The sequence below is a fragment of the Varroa destructor genome, unplaced genomic scaffold, assembly GCF_002443255.2.
Source record: "Varroa destructor unplaced genomic scaffold, Vdes_3.0 BEIS01000007.1, whole genome shotgun sequence".
NCBI classification, from domain to species: Eukaryota; Metazoa; Arthropoda; class Arachnida; order Mesostigmata; family Varroidae; genus Varroa; species Varroa destructor.
In genome coordinates, this window is record NW_019211460.1 from 34,917,838 (window position 1) to 34,937,474 (window position 19,637).

The window sequence follows — 19,637 nt, forward strand, 5'->3', positions numbered from 1 at the left end:
AATCATTTACAATTATAGTATTTCAAATTGAAAGGCCAACTCCAGAAACTGGAAGGTGCTTTTCAGAAACTATGTTTTGAGGTCTTCTCTTGAAGCTTACTTTATATATATATATATATATTACTGCAGATAAGTTTACAATAGCCTCACAATTTAAATACTACATAATGCACTATCTTAATAGCGCATATCAGTTTATACTACCTTACAGTCTGCTCATCGAGATGGGTCCGTAAACGGCACCTTTCACTTGCCAGCCCTTAGATATAGCATCACCAATCTGTCTAGCTCAATTTCCTATTAACCTGCACTCTCAGCTAGTATCGATTTTTGGTAAATTGTTCGCAGATATTATTGTCCTTATTTTGTAGTCCTGATCTTACACACATTAAACGCTCTACCTAAAATTACGTCTTTTCGTCGCCTACTTATCGCTACCTATTTTGTTTTTGATGGACTTAGAAAATCCTCTACGGTCGTTGACTTTCGACGAACAGGTCCATTTCGACCACTACACATCTTGCTAGCTATTGGAGCTTCGTCTATGTACGAAATCGAGCCCAAGTAAACTAACTAGCTTCTTTGGGCCGGTATGCGTACCGGCCGTAACCGTACATAATAGAACGCGTTGCGAACGCTGGAGATTATTATTGACATCATCTTACCAACCAAATAGAAGAACTTGTCTAGTCCATAAATGATTAACGAAGCAGTTATATAAATTAATGGAGACCTATTGCAAGCTCCTAATTTTGTTCCACATTCAATGAGTATTTTTACCTTCTATGAGGTGTAGCTTGCCGGCGGATGTCCTGTTGCATAGCAGCATGTGATTGGTAAAGAGGTAACACTGGCGAACCTGATCGCTTCCCTTCGAGACGATGCGGGCGCGCCGCGACTTGTCTACTGCCGCCGCCTGAATCACATTGCCCTGACGAATAAACACCTGAAAATAATGCAGTTGAGATCAGAGAAAAGTCTCTCATCGTCAATAACCTATCATATACAGATAGCAATATGTTTAGCAATAATTATATTGATCGTATATATTAACGGTGTGTTTAATGCATCTAAGCTATAAGCAGATGCACACAAATGCATGTCATAATAGTAAATAATATTTGTTCAAGGAAAAACAGGATCCAGAAACGTACTAGAAGCAGATCAGATGGTGGATAGCGCGGCGTAAGTGCCGTCATATGCCCTCCTTTGCTACTGTATTATAAGGAACAGACTGTTTACTCTGGTGATCTTAGAGTATCGGTTGGATGAGGATGCATCACCTTCAACTTGCAACGACAAGACTACGCATTTCCGGAACACGCAAGCAGGCATCCCTGAGAGAGCGTCAACGGTAACCCCCGGAACCTCATCAGGTCCCACCCCGTTTCGGGTTTCCCACTTCACCGTTGTCTCGCCGCGTTACTGACAACTTCCACAACGTCGGGCACTAGCAACGCATATCTGGGCGACATGCCGACTGAGTCAGTCGGCCTGCGAGAGCAATCGTACCATTAGCTGTCGCAGCATAGCCTACGCAGATCATCTGGCGCTTGCAGAAAATTTTGACAGCATCTTGTGCCATAATGATAGGGATCAGATGATAGTCAGAGAGTGAAGAAGGGAAAGCCAGGTTGGGCAAATGGAAGCTAACAAGCGAGAGAAAGTCACGCGGGTGGGGGGCAGAGACAAGGAGGCGAGGATGGTGATCTCTTTATTAATCACTGTCTGGTACTATTCTTTTTGTCGTGTCCCGTGTTTTCTCCTGTCTGTCTTGCTCTTATTGTCTGAGTGACTGTAGTCTCCTTGCCTATTCTCTGGCCAATTTGCCACAGTAACACTGTCTTCACATTATTGGGACGTAATGTGGGGTACGTGGACAAAAGGTAACGCTGTGACAAAGGGTAAGTCGCTGATTATAATGCAGGTGGTGACAACTGCAGCAAAAGCATACGATGGAATGAGAAAAATGGCACAAACGGCAGAGTCTTTCAGAATCCGGCACGGAGCCGGTGCTTAGGCATCAGAACCGAACGAATCAAGCAGTGTATGGATGGTCGATGAAAAAGCCATTTCCCCATAGCAATAGGCTGTGGCATCGTCGTTGCGGCGTCATTCGTGCTGGTGGACCCTCGGTGCAGCTTTTGAGTCTACTTGAGCATTAGGTACGGGTTTTGTAACAGGGACGTTTCACAACTTACGGCGCACAGGGCTGGGTTTAAAAAACCGGTTGCTAATTGAGGTTTCGAGCAATGGACCCACGATATAGAGAGCTTAAAGGCTCAGTATAAGACGCTATGGTCAAAGTAAGTAAACTCCTAGTAAAATCTGTGATATTTCATTCGCTGGGTGCAAGACTAGCCTTCATCACGATAAAAGGTATCCCCACCATATGAATTTACCACCTTTAAATTTTAGCTATGAAATTTATCCATAGCATCCCCACTATGCTGAAAGAGGATTAACTAACAAATTAATCGTAAATACGTTTTGCTAACATTGACTGGTATAAAAACGCTTTTTGATAATAGTACACTGGGCTACTACATTAGTAAAACATGGACGGGCACCTGTATGAGAAGATCTCTCAGCACCCCTCGTCTATGGTTACTTCTCGCACATATCCTGGTCTTGCTGCTATTCAACAGGTATCACGCCTAGCTATCAATAAGCGGTTTTACGTAATTCGGAAAACTCAAGGTGAGTACAGGCCACACTGGGGGCTTCTTCAGAAGTGGCCAACAGTTCTAAGATTTATACGCCTATGGTGAAATCGTATGCCACTAATTAAAGCTTCAGCCGAAATTAGTTTGCGGGTTTTTTCCCATTTTATGGTTACGGGCGACAAAACCAAGCAGCTCAGTTATTTCATACAGAATTATGTGATCATCAGGAGCCACCCGCACTTCACCTACTGCCCGCTCTCTTTCACTAAAGGGGACTTAATGGACAAGATCCATAGGAAAACAGTTAATGGGTTGCGCCGTCTGGTATAGTCACAGTGGAAACAGGGTATACGGGCTTGCGTAGGTTGCGCTTTTTACTTATTATTTATATATTACTTTTTATTCTATATAGCTTCTTTATTGAATAACGGATCGGTAAAGCGTCCGTTGGGTACAGTTCGCTTTTACATACACCGTGAGGTCAAAATTATTACTAGTATCTAATGGAAGAAAAACTGCAGATAATGGTCTGCAGTTAGACCAAAATAAAGCGGTTCACCCTAGCCGCATCAATCTCAACGTTATGATTTTAGTACATTGTTCCGAGAATAAGGATGCATAGACCCCGCAACGGCCTCTCATACATTTCAGTACTCGAAGCGTGAATTTAGTTCTTTGAAGGGATAATTTCTAGAGAACCGTTGGGTTATTTCCATATAGTTCTGACGGAAGCTTGTTAGGGGTCCCTTAAACCTAGACGGCTTATGTAAATGAACAGTATTTAACATTTGCGGAGAAAATCTCTGCCCCAAGGTTTCACGGCCAAATGCATTTTCATGGAAGCCCAGCAGAAGTACTCATCACTCATCGCGTTAACAGCAACATAAAGCATTCGCCCATTTTGCCTCAATCTGCGATATTAACTTCTGTTTATACAGAAAATATCACAGTATATATATATATATATATATAGTACCCACTTTAGCGAAAGTTGGCTTGTTCCAATTAGGTATGATATAACATAGAAGAATATTTTTAAGGTCAGGTGTCTGTCGTAGAAAAGTGTTTACCTGGTTAACGTCGAGGAGTATATCGCATCCTCCAATTATCATTCGTTCGATGGCGAGATTCTTTCGAATATTCTCTGTCTCGCTTACTTCGTCGTGCATTTGCTGAAATTATGCAGATAATATAGGTATAATAAGGGTAATAATCAAGCGCATCGTTCCCTTCAATAACAGACTTCTTTTTAACCGTGGCGGCCCACACCTGCACACACATTAGTCTACGTTATATATTCGGAGCGTTTGTTAGCATGCTTTCGTATTTATTGTTGAACAAAAACATACAATGTGCATATTGTGCAGTTCTTGTTATCTGTGCCTCCAATTATACCTGAATTCAAGTCATATCTTTCCGATCTATGTATTATACCCATACTTGTACTATTTATATCAACTGGTCTACGCACTGGCCTCTCGTTTGAATCCACTGGTGGAACATATGCTTTCGCCCTACTCTAAGCTCCTGGATGCGATGCTAGCAAGTAATATTCATGACCTATGGCTGTGTGTCGATGTCAGGGGATTGGCACAAATGATGATGTGTTTTATTTTTACAATTTTCTTATTAATGTATTGTTTTTGAACCTTTTTTCAACTAGAAAAAGATTCTTAGTATCAGCTATAACTAGCTAAAACTTTGGTTATTCATTTTTTTTAATTATTCCTCGTATAAATGTAGGCTCTTGGGTGCGCTCCCTTCGCTGACCCGTGCTGCTTCGTTTCGCTCTTAACGGCTCCTAGCAGCGGTCGGTCAGTAGTAAAGGAGTAAGAAAAATTAAGGCCTTGTGCCTGACCCAGGACCGGAAACAGGGACTGTCCGGTTTCCAAGCCGTGAGTGCCTGAGCAGCTGTGGGACAAAAGGGGATGAGATGATACTTTAGATGCGTAAAGCGTTGCACACTGGCAGAACAATGGCATTGAAACCGACGGTGAGCTCGGCGTGTATGGGAGAAAGGGAGTAGGAGCGATTGCATGGCACTATTAAATGACGATGAAGAAGAGGGGAGGAGGGCTGAAGTTCCGGTTCCTCTGACCACAGTGATTAATGCTGACTTGGCTGCTCCTTGGTTCGTCGTCTAGCCCCGGTCTAGGAAGCCTGAGCCTGAGCTGGTCGCTCGCGTTGACTTTCCTTAATAGAAGCGTTGGCTCGTCGTCTTTGCTGCCGTCGGTCAGGGAAGTCAAAGTCGTTTGGAAGGGAAGCTTGAAAACCTCTCTCTGTTCAGCTTTGCTACTCTTTCGTGCCCGCACGCTGCCTGTTGGGCGGCATGTGAACGAAGCCAATGGCGATTGCGACAGTAGCAAGGCTTGTCCTGCACTAGTTAGTTTAGGTTGGGCCTCAGATCGGGACCAAACCGGATAGGCAATAAAGGCCGATGTGGGGACTCCGCGCAACGAGAAAGATCAAGGAAACTGCGCCAATAGTAGCTGTAACGCGAACCACACGCAGGAAACCCTACATGATTCCATTCTCTTTCTTGTTCCCGTTAAGGGCGAGAGAGGTAAACGAATAAAAGCAACCGTGCTAACTGCCCAATGCATGAATTCGTACAGACGGCCCCACGTGCACAGGCACGAGGCACAAACCAACCAGCCGCTGAAAGCCGCCAAAACGGCAGAAACGAATGCGAGAAAAAGAGTGTGTGTTGAAAAACTAGCTCATGGCAAAGCGGTTAAGATGGAAACCGGGGTAGACGTACGTGTAACTTTTGTTAGAATCCAGTGCCTTTAGCAACGAGTTATTATTAATATTTTGTTCTGAGGAGCATGGAAGGCCAATTGATTACCAGGCATAACCAGTTCAGTAAAGAAGTTTAGTCGGTACCACTCAGAAAAAATAAAATTGCTCAGTTTTTTCGCTTCTGTAGGTATACGGGTATATACGTGTTCTTAGAAAACAAAAAACTGTAGGGCACGCTAAGGGGGAATAGAGGTATAAGTTTTTATAAAAGCAAATGGAGAAATTCATATACATTTGCATATAGCAGTCCATCATGCCCACCAGCATCTCCATCGTTGATATCCCCACCATCAGGTAAATAACTAAAACGTTATAAAAACCATCCTAGCTGCTAGAATAAGACCTTACTCATTCATTCAGTCACTTATCGTCGTGTCATATCGTCCCTGCGGTGACGCCACGAATCGAACGAGGAATAAAGAGGCAGCCAAAGGGAAAAGCCAGCGGTAGAACAGGCGGGCTTTCGTCTACCTGTGGACCAGGAGCCACTTGTCTTATGCAGGAGGTCTGACAATATACTTCCCCCACAGTAAAACTAAGAACTGTTGTTTGTTAACGAACATTTCATTGCGAGGATTGTGCCTCTTCTAACTGTTGCGACGGCAGCGCTGCAAGAATGAAAGACACGAACATTGGGAGTAGAATCGAAAAACAAAAGGAAGAATCGGAAATAAGCGTGGGGCGACGGAACTGCCCAACGACGAGATGAATGAACAGGTTCGACCAACTGCGCGTGAAACCTTTCAAGTGACATTATCTCGTTTGTGGCGACGCGGACGCAAATGTGACCGCAATGTCCTTAGTCGTAAGCGATGACAACATCGTCCGTCTAGGCAATGGCCTGCTTCCTGCTGCAGCAGCCAAATATAACCGCCATTTTCGATACGGTTAATCCTTTTAAGGTCGTATTAGCTAATCGAATCAACAATGTTTCGTTGTTTGCAACATCATTACGATGTCTTTCGACGATGTTCTCATAGAGAACAGCCAGGCCGGTAACTTGCAATTTTTAAATAATTACAGGTCTTTTCCATTATCTAAGTAAAATCCCACGTTGTTTGTTTAATTTTATAGAATAATTACGTACGCTCCATTAAACGAATAACGCAGCAATGATTACACAATTTTAGAACCTAGAGGTTCTTGACTTAAGCATTTTATTATGAAATAGAAATCTGTAATAATTTTATAATCTATACGTTTTTGCTGGCTTGGTTACTTAGAGAACACATAGTATCTGTGCAACTTTTAAACGCAGATATTAAATGCTCGAATAGTTCTGAGAATAAAAATACGATAATGTTTACGTGGCTTGATTCTTCATTACGCTCAAGAAGCTCACAGATTGAATATCAAGGTAGAGCGTTACTACAACAACCACGATGGGCTTTCGGTTGAATCGCAGAGAAGTAACGATAATATAACTCTGCGATAACTATGCGTTTCCTCTCTAAAGTAGCTTGAACAGTCAAGCCCCACTCAGGCCAATAAGCTCACTAGAGCAGGGAGTTGACATTTTAGCTATGGCGACTACTCTAATGAATAGTCAACGCGGGGCATTTGAGCTACCTCAACCAGGCTAGGATATTAAAAGATATACTGTCGGGAGCACCTTAGACGAAAAGAGCAATGTATTAACTATCAATAGGCCATATCTCGTTTTGACAGTCAATGCTATTTCGCAGACATACATTGATCCGGCGAATCAATCAGCGTTTAAGCGAAATTCATAGATTTACAGTGCGCAGGTTAGACCTGCTAAGGCTGTTACCTATTTTGACTATGTGATTTGCGGCCTTTTACCTAGGTAGAATGCTGAAGCTACAAATCACTATAATTAATCAACTACGCAACGTCCTTTATAGTTTCGGGCCGACGACGTGCGTCATGTCGTGTGTTGCAAAGCACAGATTGTTGTGTAAAAACAATTTCTCTTAGCGTATCGGAACAGAACAAAAGGCCCTATTCTCTCTGACGGATGGATTTGCTAGCTGACTGTGCCATGCAGCAATCTAAATCGCCTGTTGCTATCCAGTGCAGCTTTCGTCCATTGCCACGTTTCACGTCACGTAGGAATATGTCTTCCACCACAATCGACAGACGAACGCATCGATGCGTGCCATAGGGGGCAGCGTTTCTATTTATTTCGATATAATATAGGTCGGCATCGTAACACGGAATTAGACGGCAGAGCAGAAGGTCTAGGTATAAACCCGTTGCGGATGCTACAATCAATCTTAATCAAGCAAGAAAGCAACTAACGACCAACAACACTTGCTGACGCTGCCTTCCGGGTACGCGCATATTCGCCTTTTAGACTCTGTTTCAGTTACGACAGAAAAGGAGTACAAACGAACGCGACTTCGCGGCGTTCGGTGGAGGTGCATGGGGCGGACGACGGGGAAAAGGGAAAGAAGATTCAGCTGCCTTTTGAATAGCGTGAGGAATACACATGGGCACTGGAGCAGTACGTAGACAAATGGGGCAGGACCTGGCATTAATTAACGCTTATTTTTTTAGCTGCTCCCGGATATAGCTGGGCTAAGGACTACTGCACAATACAAACTCTGTTCTGTCGATAGCCAAGTGCATGTTATACATGTAGATATAAGTATAATGTAAGCAGATACATTGATGGAGTGTGCGTATATTTTTTACGGTCGAACAATCGGTGCGCTTCTGGACGGAAAGATTAATTAACCATTATTGTCCAACAAATTGTGGTGACTTGTATTGTTCGATAGATGTACTTCGACTGGTACTGGCTAGATTCGCAAGCAACAGCCTGACATAGAACTGGGCCCAGAAAGCCGACTTAGATATGCTGAAGTGACTGGCGTTTTGGCGATAAAAATTAATTTCTTCAAAAAATTACCTAACGTAGTCGATTGTTTATACTATTATAGAGATACTTCTTGTTACCGACGACGGCGAAAATAACTGGCATGAATAATGAACGAATAAACGACGTTACGCCCTTGTGACTCACTGATCTGATTTACCAAATATAATCTCTAGTCCTTCCCTACATCTGATTTCGCTACAATCAATAACACGGGCTTTGCAAGCTTACGGTGGGCAAGAGGAGCTTTTGAGACTACACTGGTCGATATACTAATATCTAACACTGTATTAATAACCAGCTTTGCTGATTTCGCCGTAAGAATCCACAGTACCAGAAGCCAGATTGAAGCAGACAGATTGTAAGAGTCGATCATTAGACTGATGGTTATATCTTCAGCGATCAGTAAATAAGGCAGCTTAAATGTCTAGCCTTTAGCAAATGTGAGCGAGACACACACAAATACATAAAAGATAATATAGCATTAATAAAAAAAAAACTAAAAACAAATCTAAAAAACCAATGAACATGATGTCACCAACTGTATACTGTAGACGTCAGTAGTCCGAGATTCTTGGCTATGTCCTGAATCGGAAGTGGCGTCCTTATATAAACCAAAGTGGCAATAAATTACAGTTAGCACAGGTTGTTATCTATCGTTCACAACGAGTCAGGAAAATGCCAAACAGATAACTTATATTAGGCCAAAATACCTCATTAGGAAGCGAATGAAAATAAACACACATTAACATTTCTAAACTTTACGAAATACATTTTATTATGCTCTTAAGACCTCACTACTAAGTGGACATAATAGAACGCATTCGAAGTGCCATTGTCTGTTAGGGTCTTCAACTGGAAATCTTTACCTACTTTCGTTCTTATCCACTAAACCTCCTAAGACCTACTGGCTATCGTCCTTTTTTAAGGAACCAGTAGGATGTAGTCTTTGTGGAGTGGTCTTTTACAACCAACGCCCTGCGAGCCTGCCCAAAGAGGTGTATAAACTCGTATTTCGCTTTTCAACATGCCGACTTCTATAAAAGGAGTAATTCGCTCATTGCTCAATCGATAGAATGGAGGTGCACCTTTGCCAAAGGAGACTATTATAAGCTATTGCGACAACCTTTTCTACGGTCAGCGTCATTGGATCAAGTGAAACAGGATATTATCTATAGTAGTTGAAAGAATTGCCGTTTGATCTATTCGTAAGCAGAAAGACACAACCAGCTATAGATTTCTTTCACTTTGTTATCTATCTATAATTTGCTTTTCGAACACACGAGGGCGCAAATGGCCGATATCTGATCATTCGAGAGTATTCGTATTAAACTCATATACAGTACGGAGCAGTAGTTACTTACCCGGGAAAGCTCTTCTAATTTGGCGCGAGCGTTTTCAAGGCTTCGCCTCTCAACGTGGTTGTGGGGCGTATGTGCCAGAAGCTCATGAAGTGTGATGATATATCGCGGGACCTGCAAAAAAAAAACAAGGAAAACGAGCGGAGCGGAACGGGTTGAAATTCATGAAGACCTTTAGCACTATCCAGTTGAGAAGGATATTCGAGTGGTTTCGAAGAACTGTTTCGTACGTTTTTCTAAACATGACCGACTTGGGTGAATAGTTAGAAATTCACAATCGTACCAGCAGGTTGGCTTGAAAGAGAAGAAGCTCGTACGAATATAAACTTTTACAACTAAAAATTGTAAACAAGTTCACCTATGGGATAAAATCTGCAAGGATGAATAAAGGCATTCGAAAAACGTATATATATATATATATATATATATACACATACAACTGACAAGGAATAATTGTCTAGAGACATAATATGCGCATTAAAACAGAGTATCTCGATGAACTATTCTGAAGTATGCCTGAGGCCTATCGGCATAACTTATTTTAATGGCAGTCTAGAACTGAAGCTTTATCTGAACGAGCGCTGAGAACTCTCGTGGTCGCTAGAGCGGACATAGATATATAAGATTTTTTCGGATATATTTAGAGTAAAAAGCGCAGAACCGTTTTGTTGAAGACGATTCGTACATTTAAAATAGAGCTTACTATTCATCGAGCTTGTGCGTCGATACAGGCCGTATCATAGACATTACGAATCAAGAGAATCCAAAATAACGAATAGTAAACGCCTCACGGTTTTTGCGACATAACGCACATGGTCCATCAACGTCACTTCAACATAGCCCGGACAATATAAGCAGGGTCCATTCATTTTGTTGAAATGGCTATTAACGACTGTCAAAATGTTTTCAAAGATGGAAACGATTCTTCTGCAAAAAAGTTTCGTAGCTCGCTTTAAAACATTCCAACGCATCTGGCAACGTCGCTTCATCTTTTCCTCACCCTAACATTATAGCGTAGAGGAAAAACGAACCTTGGACGTCTACAGGCTTCATGCAGATGCTTGGTTTCCAGTTAGCTTCAGCGTGCGAAACCTGTGACCTATATGAACAACGTTTCCCGTCGTTATATGGCAATTCTATTGGAACTGCATGGCGTCTATACGCACTAAAATGATCAGCGCAAGCAAAACCGTCTAGATGTGTATGTTCCTAGTAAGAAGCAAGTGGCTAGTTGCTGTACACTCGAAATTGTTTTTCATTTACTTTGCATACTATTTTATACTTTATCTACTTGTCCTCCTGACACTTATTAAGCTTGTGCAGCTATCTTGTAGCCGAGCAGCAAGTGCTCGAAGTTCGCCTTGTCTACATTGGCCTGTGTACAGTGGCCAGGTGGGAGAACCCACCATAAAGCTTGATTTAACGATCATGATCAGGGCGGCGTTGACAAGAGGCCATAGTCATAGTTCTTTTGTGGACGTCATCACAACGATCTTTGACGGCATGCGGAATAAAGAGCAAATAGTCAGCTCTACTTTGTTCGTTCGCTGGCTCCATATATATAATAGTAACCGTTGCCGATTCTGGAACTTAAGTACCGCCTCCGTGTCTTCCTAAACACCTATTGTGGTCAATATACATCAGTAGGATCGGTCGTACCAGCGGTCAACAACCGACGACTGCTGCGGTTGAGGCAACGAATAGTTGCGAATCATAAAACGAGTTGAATTCGTTTGCTCATCTGGCCTATTTGTATGGTTGGCTTGAAGTCCGCTTTCATACCTCGTCTCCACCACGCATTTTAAGCAATGGATCAGAGCAGTAGGGACGGGCCAAAATGGGCGCGGGCCGCCGCTCGGGGAGCTGGTCGATAGGCGAAAAAGAGGAGGCTATCCTTTGATCGCTTTGACGGAAGTTTAGTCGTCTTCTGTTGCCAGTCTGTATTCGGCTTTATCCACTAGGTTACTCTGGCCTCACGTATCACACATAGGCGCACACCCTACCACCCACCCACCCAACCATCTCTTATTTTCCGTTCTCAATACTTCTGTCTTCTCAGATCGGACTGCTTTTACGTTAGGCACTACCGAAAGCCGACGGCGAGAACGACGGAAGCGAGGGCGAACGAAGCGACGCGAAAGTGAGATAAGATGGGGGTAGCAGCAGGCACGGATAGGTTTGTTGGTAGTCTCTAGCTACCGAACGGGCTGACGCACGGATGGTCGGTCGATCGGTCGGGCGGAGGGGCCTATACTGCCACCACCTGCCTGCTGCTGCCGCCGCCTATTTTTTCGTCTCCTTTCATTTCCGGCTTTCGCCTCTTCGAATGGTCGCGAATGAATGTGTTATCAATTCGAGCCACGTTGGCGCCGCGGGGTACTGGCATCAAGTCGACAGCAGGCAGGCCCACTCAACCACCCGAACGACCTCGGTCGATCGGAGGCAAAAACGGCGGCGTTGGACTTTAGGTTCCTTTTTTGACCAGCCAGTATTGCCGGTAGACTATACTACGTAGGTTCTAAAAAGCGTGGTTGGCAGGCGTGCAGGCAGGCAGCCTAAGACAGACAGCGAGCTTGCCTAAAAGCGGAACACTGACTAACTCGCCTACGATAGTCAGATGTATGCTTAGCACCCGCAGTAGCAAAATCAGCGGCAGCTTTTTCAAGTTTATGGACAGAAGGGGTAAAAGTGCGCCATTCAGCAGAAGAGCTTTCTGGCTCTCAAAATGAACGGCATATCGCTCATTCATTTCAATACACGGAGTACAATCGCTATCACTAAAGGACGGTTGAAGATGATTAGGAGGAACGGCACCGCAGGATTGGGCATTAGTGCTGATCGCTTCGACGGCTCAACTAACCTGGATTCGCTAACACTGAGCATGGCCAAAAAAAGGAAACAAAAAGCACAGACAGATAGAGAGAAAAAGAGCGCTGGAGAGAGATCAATAGAGAAAGGGGTGGGTCGATAAGCTGCAGGGGAAGCGAGAAGGAGAGCATGCGGGAGGGAATAGGGCAGTAAGAAAGGGGAACGAAAAAGAACGAGAAAGGTAACGACCGGGGGAGGGCAAAGAGGAAAAGGAGAGAGCATCCGTGGGTAAAATATCGCCTATGTAACGTTTGAGCTTTTTATTTGGTGAAGGTACAGCTATATTCTTCAAGAACGATATGTTTTTCTTCCCTGTCTACAAGGTTGATTATCAGTCGGGAGTAAGCGTATTAAAGTGTGTTTTTAGGATACTCAGCTATATGTATTCACCTCTACGTCAATTCTCTTCGAACAATAGGGAGCAGCGATAGAGACGAATGCATGCTAACAAGGAGAGACTAAGATTTTCTCAATAATACTCTTACAATCTGTTCTTACAAATCGATCCGGTTTGACAGTGTTCTATAGCGCCCTAATCAACTCAGCTAACGGGAGCTTACGCGCTTCGCATGAATACGCGTTTGCTGAAGCACCGATCAAAACGCTGAAGAACATACAATGAGTAAAATTTGGTCATCGCTAGGATCGCATGATTCCTCAATACGTTTTCGCGTCAAATGGTTCAACGCTGAACGTTAACAAGAGACAGTACGAGAATAAGAATGGTTGTACTTGGGAGCGTTATTTGCGAGTTTTCGAAAGATCGTAGAACGAAAGCGAGAAAAACAGCGCTCGCGAAAGGAAATCGTGAGAGGGGCACGGTAGGGGGTATGGAGAAGGCAGCCAGGCGACAGGTGATCGGAGTCAGCTGTGAAAGCTGTAGGCACATTGGGGCTATATTCCAGTCAACTAGCTCCACCATCTGTAAATCACGTGCTTGGCTATGTCGAATCACAGCGTGTTTTCGTGCTTCGTTCTGCCCGCCAGTTGCTCGATATTTGCTCTGTCGTTCACAGGAAAGGTATACAAGGTTACACAGGTACGGCAGAAACAGTAGATGCTCATTGCAGCTGTGGGTCAACTGGCCTCAGCTTTCGCGCTCTCTTCCGTTAGCCAGGTGCCGCTCAACGGTTCAAGGCTACGCGATTTGAAGCTTGGCTGCGACCGCCGCTACCGAAAACTAGAGGGAGAAACCAGTTGCCCAACGGCGCAGGTGTAGTTTCACTGCAGTGCGCTGTCACCCACAGTTACCATGGCATCGGCTATAGCATTGTTCGTCCGCGTTTGGATGAGATGAAGTTGGGAAAACTCTACTGCCGCAGGCCGCGGGTCTGCGGCTTTCTTGTCTCCGCAAAGCTTGCGAATGGCGTTTGAGGGCCGGCATTGGGAAAGGGAATTGAGGCTTACCTCAACTGAGGAAACGAAAAGCCGGAGAAAGCGCGTCGGAATACTGAGAAAGTTAGGTTCAAGCAGGCGGGTTCTGCTTGCCCCGACAAACGGCTCATTAAAGCAAATCTCAAGCTCCAGTAGGAATGAGCTACTAATACGTGAGGTAAGGAAGAAGAGCAGTATAAAATAGGAACGAAAGCTAAGCAGTAGGAGCAGCACGAAGGGACTGGGGTGAATAGAAAACAATTTATAGATGAAACAGCTAGTCGCATTTGTGGTGGCGCAGACCGGTGTACACTTGAGATTCAAGCCTGGCTTACATGCTGCCACCCCGTCAAAGAATAGTACATTACTTAACTATAGTTTGAAAGGCCCTGTTTAATTCGCAACATATTTTACTTTCAAAAGCTTCTGTTTTGCGGCAAAAATCAATTGATTTCTATTCACTGTAGATGTTCGAAGCTTTTGGTCTGTGCCGCTTCGTTTGAAAGTTTATCAGTTGTCCATTTTTTGTACGGATTAACAACGCCAACATTTATCTTTTAGGCCTTTATAAGTTGATTTCGTGTCCAATCGGAGAAAAGGTGGAGATTTTTTTCAATAAAAGTCGGTTGTGAGGAGATTCTTCGACACACAATTGATCTACTAAAGTAGCAAATTCAAAAAATATTGTTGTGAGCTCCTGACTTCTTCAACAAATGCAGACGCTGTGAAATGAACGAACGCTGACCACTGCCCCTCTTTCATTTCAACACCCGCTTTGCATTAATAGAATATTATTACGCAGCTTTTAGTTGGGTAAAACGCTGCTTCTTAGGCTGCGTGTAACTGGATTCAGCAACAATGGCACTAAAAAGTCAAATCGATCAGGTTATATATGATAGGTCCTTAGCGATTCTAGTTAAAGGCTAAGGGCCTACAGTCAAATATCGTCGAAATTTTTCAATAAATACAAAAAACTAGCTCTGAAATCGAGCTGAAAACACCGCGTTTACTTAGCTCTGCCAACATTTCGCGCTGTTTGCTAACGGGCCGATGAGGAAGCTACGACGAGTTCTGATAAAGTAAACCATTTTTCTCTTTTGTCCTCAAACATTGACTTTGATTCGACGACAAACAACTCGCAACAAAAAGATCTTCTATCAGGGCCTGCCTGTCCCACCTTTTGCCCTTTGCGTTCACCTTGCATCGCGAGAAATAAAATTAGTTTTTGCCATGCTTTTCCGTCATACCCCGGTTTTGAATTTTTTGCTTGCGCCCCCTACTGACCGTGTTAAAGCCTATATCACAGGCTAACTATTATTAGTACCATTGGAAGCGCCGCATTAGAATAGCTCAAATATGGCTTTCATTGTGGGTACTAGACGGGAGGTCAGCTGCAGGGGGAAAGAGGAACTACTGCAGAAAGAATCCAACGGTAGCCAACATTCTGGCTAGTCAAGCCTTTCTCTCGGTAACCAGCAGCGAAGGCGCCACCATCGGCTCCTTGGAAACCGGCGTATGATTAGGGGGCGGCGGTCAGAGAACCTCTGATTGGGAAGTGAAGCTTGAGAACTGGATGGCCGGGCTAGCCCTTGTAGCCGGTCCTATCGACCGACCAGCCCAGATGGCGAGTGAGGCAATGGTGGAGATGCTGAGGTTAGAACGGCTTTAGCTGTTAAACCTGCTATCGTCTAGCGCTAAAGCGACGCAAAGGTATTTATGTGCACTAAAAAAAGTACCATCTCATGTATACAAGTCTTCGGAAATACAATATATTATTGAGAAAAATCAGTAAGACGGCTTGTACTGCTCAGCTGGAAGATCGAGAAGAGCTTTCGCTGTAAAAGCAGACAAAGTGTCCTTCAACTATGGATACGCCAATGTGACTAAGGTCGTAAATGCAATGGAGTTATGGTTGGAACTTGACCTTATTCCTATCTTCTGATGGCATTAGAACTAATGCTCAGAGAATGTGACGTGTGCACGGCTATATGCTTAAATAGTTTCCGCTCAAATCACATACTTAGATAGAATGTACGCGATACATCCAGACGAACAGTTGCTGCCTATGTTCTCTTCGAGGCAGCCAGCCACTAGCACCAGGTTCGAGCTACTAATTGGTCTAGTTCATTTAGATACTATAAGTTTTCTTCAGTGTTACACTAGTAATTTTGCTATTTTCGTTAGAACTGCTTCAGGCACGACACAGACCTTGACAACGTGTATATCGTGCTTGGCTAGTGCAACTGTGACTAATATCCAATTACGGCTACGCCGCTTTCCCCGAGGAAAATCGATTTTTGAGAGCAGACGACAACAGACCAGCGGTTCGCACAAACACGTACAGGAGCGTACCCAGAATTCGGCAATGTCGATGCTTTAATACTGTGGTTATACTTCAGTTGAAAGCGCACAGTACTGTCGTCACGAGCTCGAGCCTAAGTCCGGAGGTGGATGTGCTGGAAGGACTTGCCGTGCAGGCGGAAGCCCCCTCATCAAACCCCGTAGGTCGAAATGAGTTAGGGCGAAAGTAGGCGAGCCCAGGCGAATGCCACGGTTGGTCGTTGATCCTTGACATGCTTATTCCACTCCTTCTAGCTATCAGGGTTTTCACAACGCTGTATTCGTTCGCCGCCTGTCTTGTTGGTTTTCGTACGCGGTACGTTGTACGGTAAGAGCCGGACGAGACCAGTGGCTACGGTTGGATAAGAAATAGACCTGAACTTAGACGAGACGAAGTGGGGCTGCTCTGGATGGGATGTCTTGTCTAAAACGTTCTCTAACTCTTCCTCAAGCGCATGTCACTTCCTGTTGTACCCGTGTTTCGAAAATAACGGTTAGTCAGGTGTTTCGGCTAAGCCGAAACTTCTTCTCTCTTTCTTCCCGTCTGTAATTTTTCTTTTCCCTGTCTGTCCTTCATCTCTCCGACAATTTTCCAAGTGATGTCCGGAATGGCCTTATGGTCGTCAGCGTCGCTTTTAATGCCGCAAGCATACTCTTTTTTCGTTTTTTGCTTTTCTCTAAGAGTTAAGCTTACAGCAAATGAATACAAAATTTTCCTTCAATGCCTGAACGATGACGTGGCCGGGCTTCGCTTGATAACAGGAGAAGGCTACAAGAAAAAGTCGAGTGGGAGAGAATGTCAGAGAGAAAGTAGCGGATGAGAAAAATTCTAATGCGCGCGGTATCTATTATTGGAAATGTGCCTATCTAGGTCAAGCTCGCTATCCTTGGCATCGTACTTCGATAATCGCTTGACCAGAAGCGACCTCAACTCATTGTGATGCTTTTATGAGAATATCGACCGTAAGTGGCTGTCAAGTGTCCAAAAAAAAGAAGCGAAAAAAGAACCGCGGAGACTATAGCCAGGATTCGCAAACTTGCAAGAGAAGAGCCGTGAGAGTACTATACAATACGTATGACTGTGCCCTGTAGATCGACTTGCGGGAAACTGTTTGCCAACGTGAGGGCTGGTGAGGTAAAATTGACTTCCAATAAGGCGACGAGCACATAGCAAATGGGTGTCAACACAGACAGGCCACACGAATAACTGAACAGGGAATTGCATAGGTTTTTTTTTGGCTAACAGTGGTATTAGCATCAGTACTGCCTTCAGAAAGCTGCGAGCTGAACGAGAATACTTTTGCATTATTTCAATAAGCAAAGCTGCGTCTACGAGACAAACTTCACTTTGAGAATTATACAATAATCGTATAGGAACGAATAATTAGGTCTGGACAGCGCGAGATCCATTTAGTGCTCATGTGCATATGTAACAAATAGTAAAAACTATTTTTAATATTAAATTATTTAAAAATTACAAAAATATGTGGTTTTGTTGGTGACTGGTCGCTGTATATAGACAAACTGAGCATCTGAAGTTCAGACTACCACCAGGGTGGCTTCGGGACACGAAATTTGGCGCATGATAAAAATTATATTTTTGTTGTTTGATTCAAATTTATCCGCTATACATTCTTACTAATTTGAAGAGCTGGGTTCGAATCATTCGTAATTATCTCGAAGAGAAATATCATCAGTCTGTCACGGTGGATCTATCCAGAATACCCGCGTAACCGCCTGGAAGACTTGGAGTCCGCAAAGCAACTTCGGAGCGGATTATAACAAAGGTACTTTTAGATCACATTAATGCCTAGATGGACACACGGTAAATGATATCTAACGTTTTAAGCGAGTCCGTATTAGAGAGATGACTTGTGTATGGCTAACCAGGGATCACGTTTGGACGCTTGAAGGCATACATTTGCCATTCCGATAAAGACCTGATTGTGAGTCACGCTCATTAGTATCGCTGGCAATATATTTTGTTTCGGCCTATTCGCAATATTGGCCTGCATGAAAGGAATACGTTTTCATGGTTTAAACGATTACTTCTATCTGCGGGACTGTTCTCCGGTGCAAAGTCTTATTAATTATAAATCTACATGCTCAGCACAGTAGGGCATTGGTAGACGCTATGAAGAAGCACTACCATCCTATTGGCTTCACCCTCACGATTTTAATAGCCATTGGGGCATTATCGTATCAAGAGCCTAATATTCTTGTCGCCTACTATGGTACTAATAGTATTACACAAATTAATCTAAGAACAAAAACCTTCAATTCTACCGTATTCACAGGAACCTATATGCACCATACACTTGTACATCAAAGTCGAACGTTTTCGAAAGTCCTTTATTTTAATTATTTTTCCTCTGTATATCTTTATATTCAAATCAGTATATAGATAGACTCTAATAAAAAAAAAAAAAAAAAGTACACTCGATGAGTTATTAAGCAAACAATGTCAAGCAAATAGTAAATCTCTCGTAGTTCTACCGTACCACCCTGCTTTTACCACACGCATATCGCTATATGAACACATTACGAATATACTGCGCTGCCGCTGTCCCTCGTAATGAACGGCAACACAATATTGCAGTGGTTTGTATGCGAAATGCATTGAAATGATGGCCACATTACCCACCTGATGCATGGGATACGTGAGAAAGGTCTCTAGCGTTCTGCCCTGAAGTACAGTTTTCTCTTCGAGTCGTTGCAGGATATTGGCGAATTTATCTCGTTGTTTACATTCAGCGAGTACCTGCAGCGAAAAGTGATGGTTTCGCACGTATTCCTGGTAGATGGATAGCATCGGGAGCAGCATGTCGAAAAGGTCTCCTACGCTCGTTGTCGCGTTTCGTCGTCGTCGTCACCACCACGCAGCAACATAGTCACGAAACCCAGGTCAACGCCAAAATCGACGGTTCCCATCAATAGAAACAGAAAAACATAGAGTCAGAAGGCGACCCTAAATCGACATTAACTATTTCGCCTTTTTTTGCTTTGTTTGTTTGTTTTGTTTTGTTCCACCGAATTACTAGGATAGCAAAAGTTCGCCCCGTGCACTCTCGGTATCTGCTCTATTTGGGAGGGCCTTAAAGCTTATCCCTTTTCCTTATGTTCGCGCCTTTGCCCCTGATTTCTTTTGACTTTAGCGGCTTGGATACGGCAAGGTTTAAAACAAGTAAGAATAAGAGAACGGCATAAAAAACACGAGACGTTCACTCCTGATACAAGTTGAGCTACCTAGAACTTGACAACCACCCACCGACTAATCCTGCTGAGCAAAGCCACTATCTCCTCTTACGTACTCCTTATCCGTTGCACCTGTTTCCGCCGCAAATACCTTTTCCCCTTACTTGCTGCCGTCTGTGCCCCCCACCC

At 43.7% G+C, this 19,637-nt stretch overlaps 1 protein-coding gene across 2 annotated transcripts in view; it reads right to left on the reverse strand.

The window, feature by feature from the left end:
* LOC111254976 (ras-specific guanine nucleotide-releasing factor 2-like) overlaps positions 1–19,637 on the reverse strand; it is a 181,156-nt gene that overhangs the window by 43,866 nt on the left and 117,653 nt on the right. For both annotated transcript variants that reach the window (XM_022816496.2, XM_086976020.1), the window contains exons 7-10: positions 18,898–19,091; positions 9,675–9,785; positions 3,737–3,838; positions 781–946 (exon numbers count right to left, since the gene is read on the reverse strand). In XM_022816496.2, coding sequence (XP_022672231.1) covers positions 781–946; positions 3,737–3,838; positions 9,675–9,785; positions 18,898–19,091 — 573 coding nt within the window. The remainder of the gene's footprint in view (positions 1–780; positions 947–3,736; positions 3,839–9,674; positions 9,786–18,897; positions 19,092–19,637) is intronic.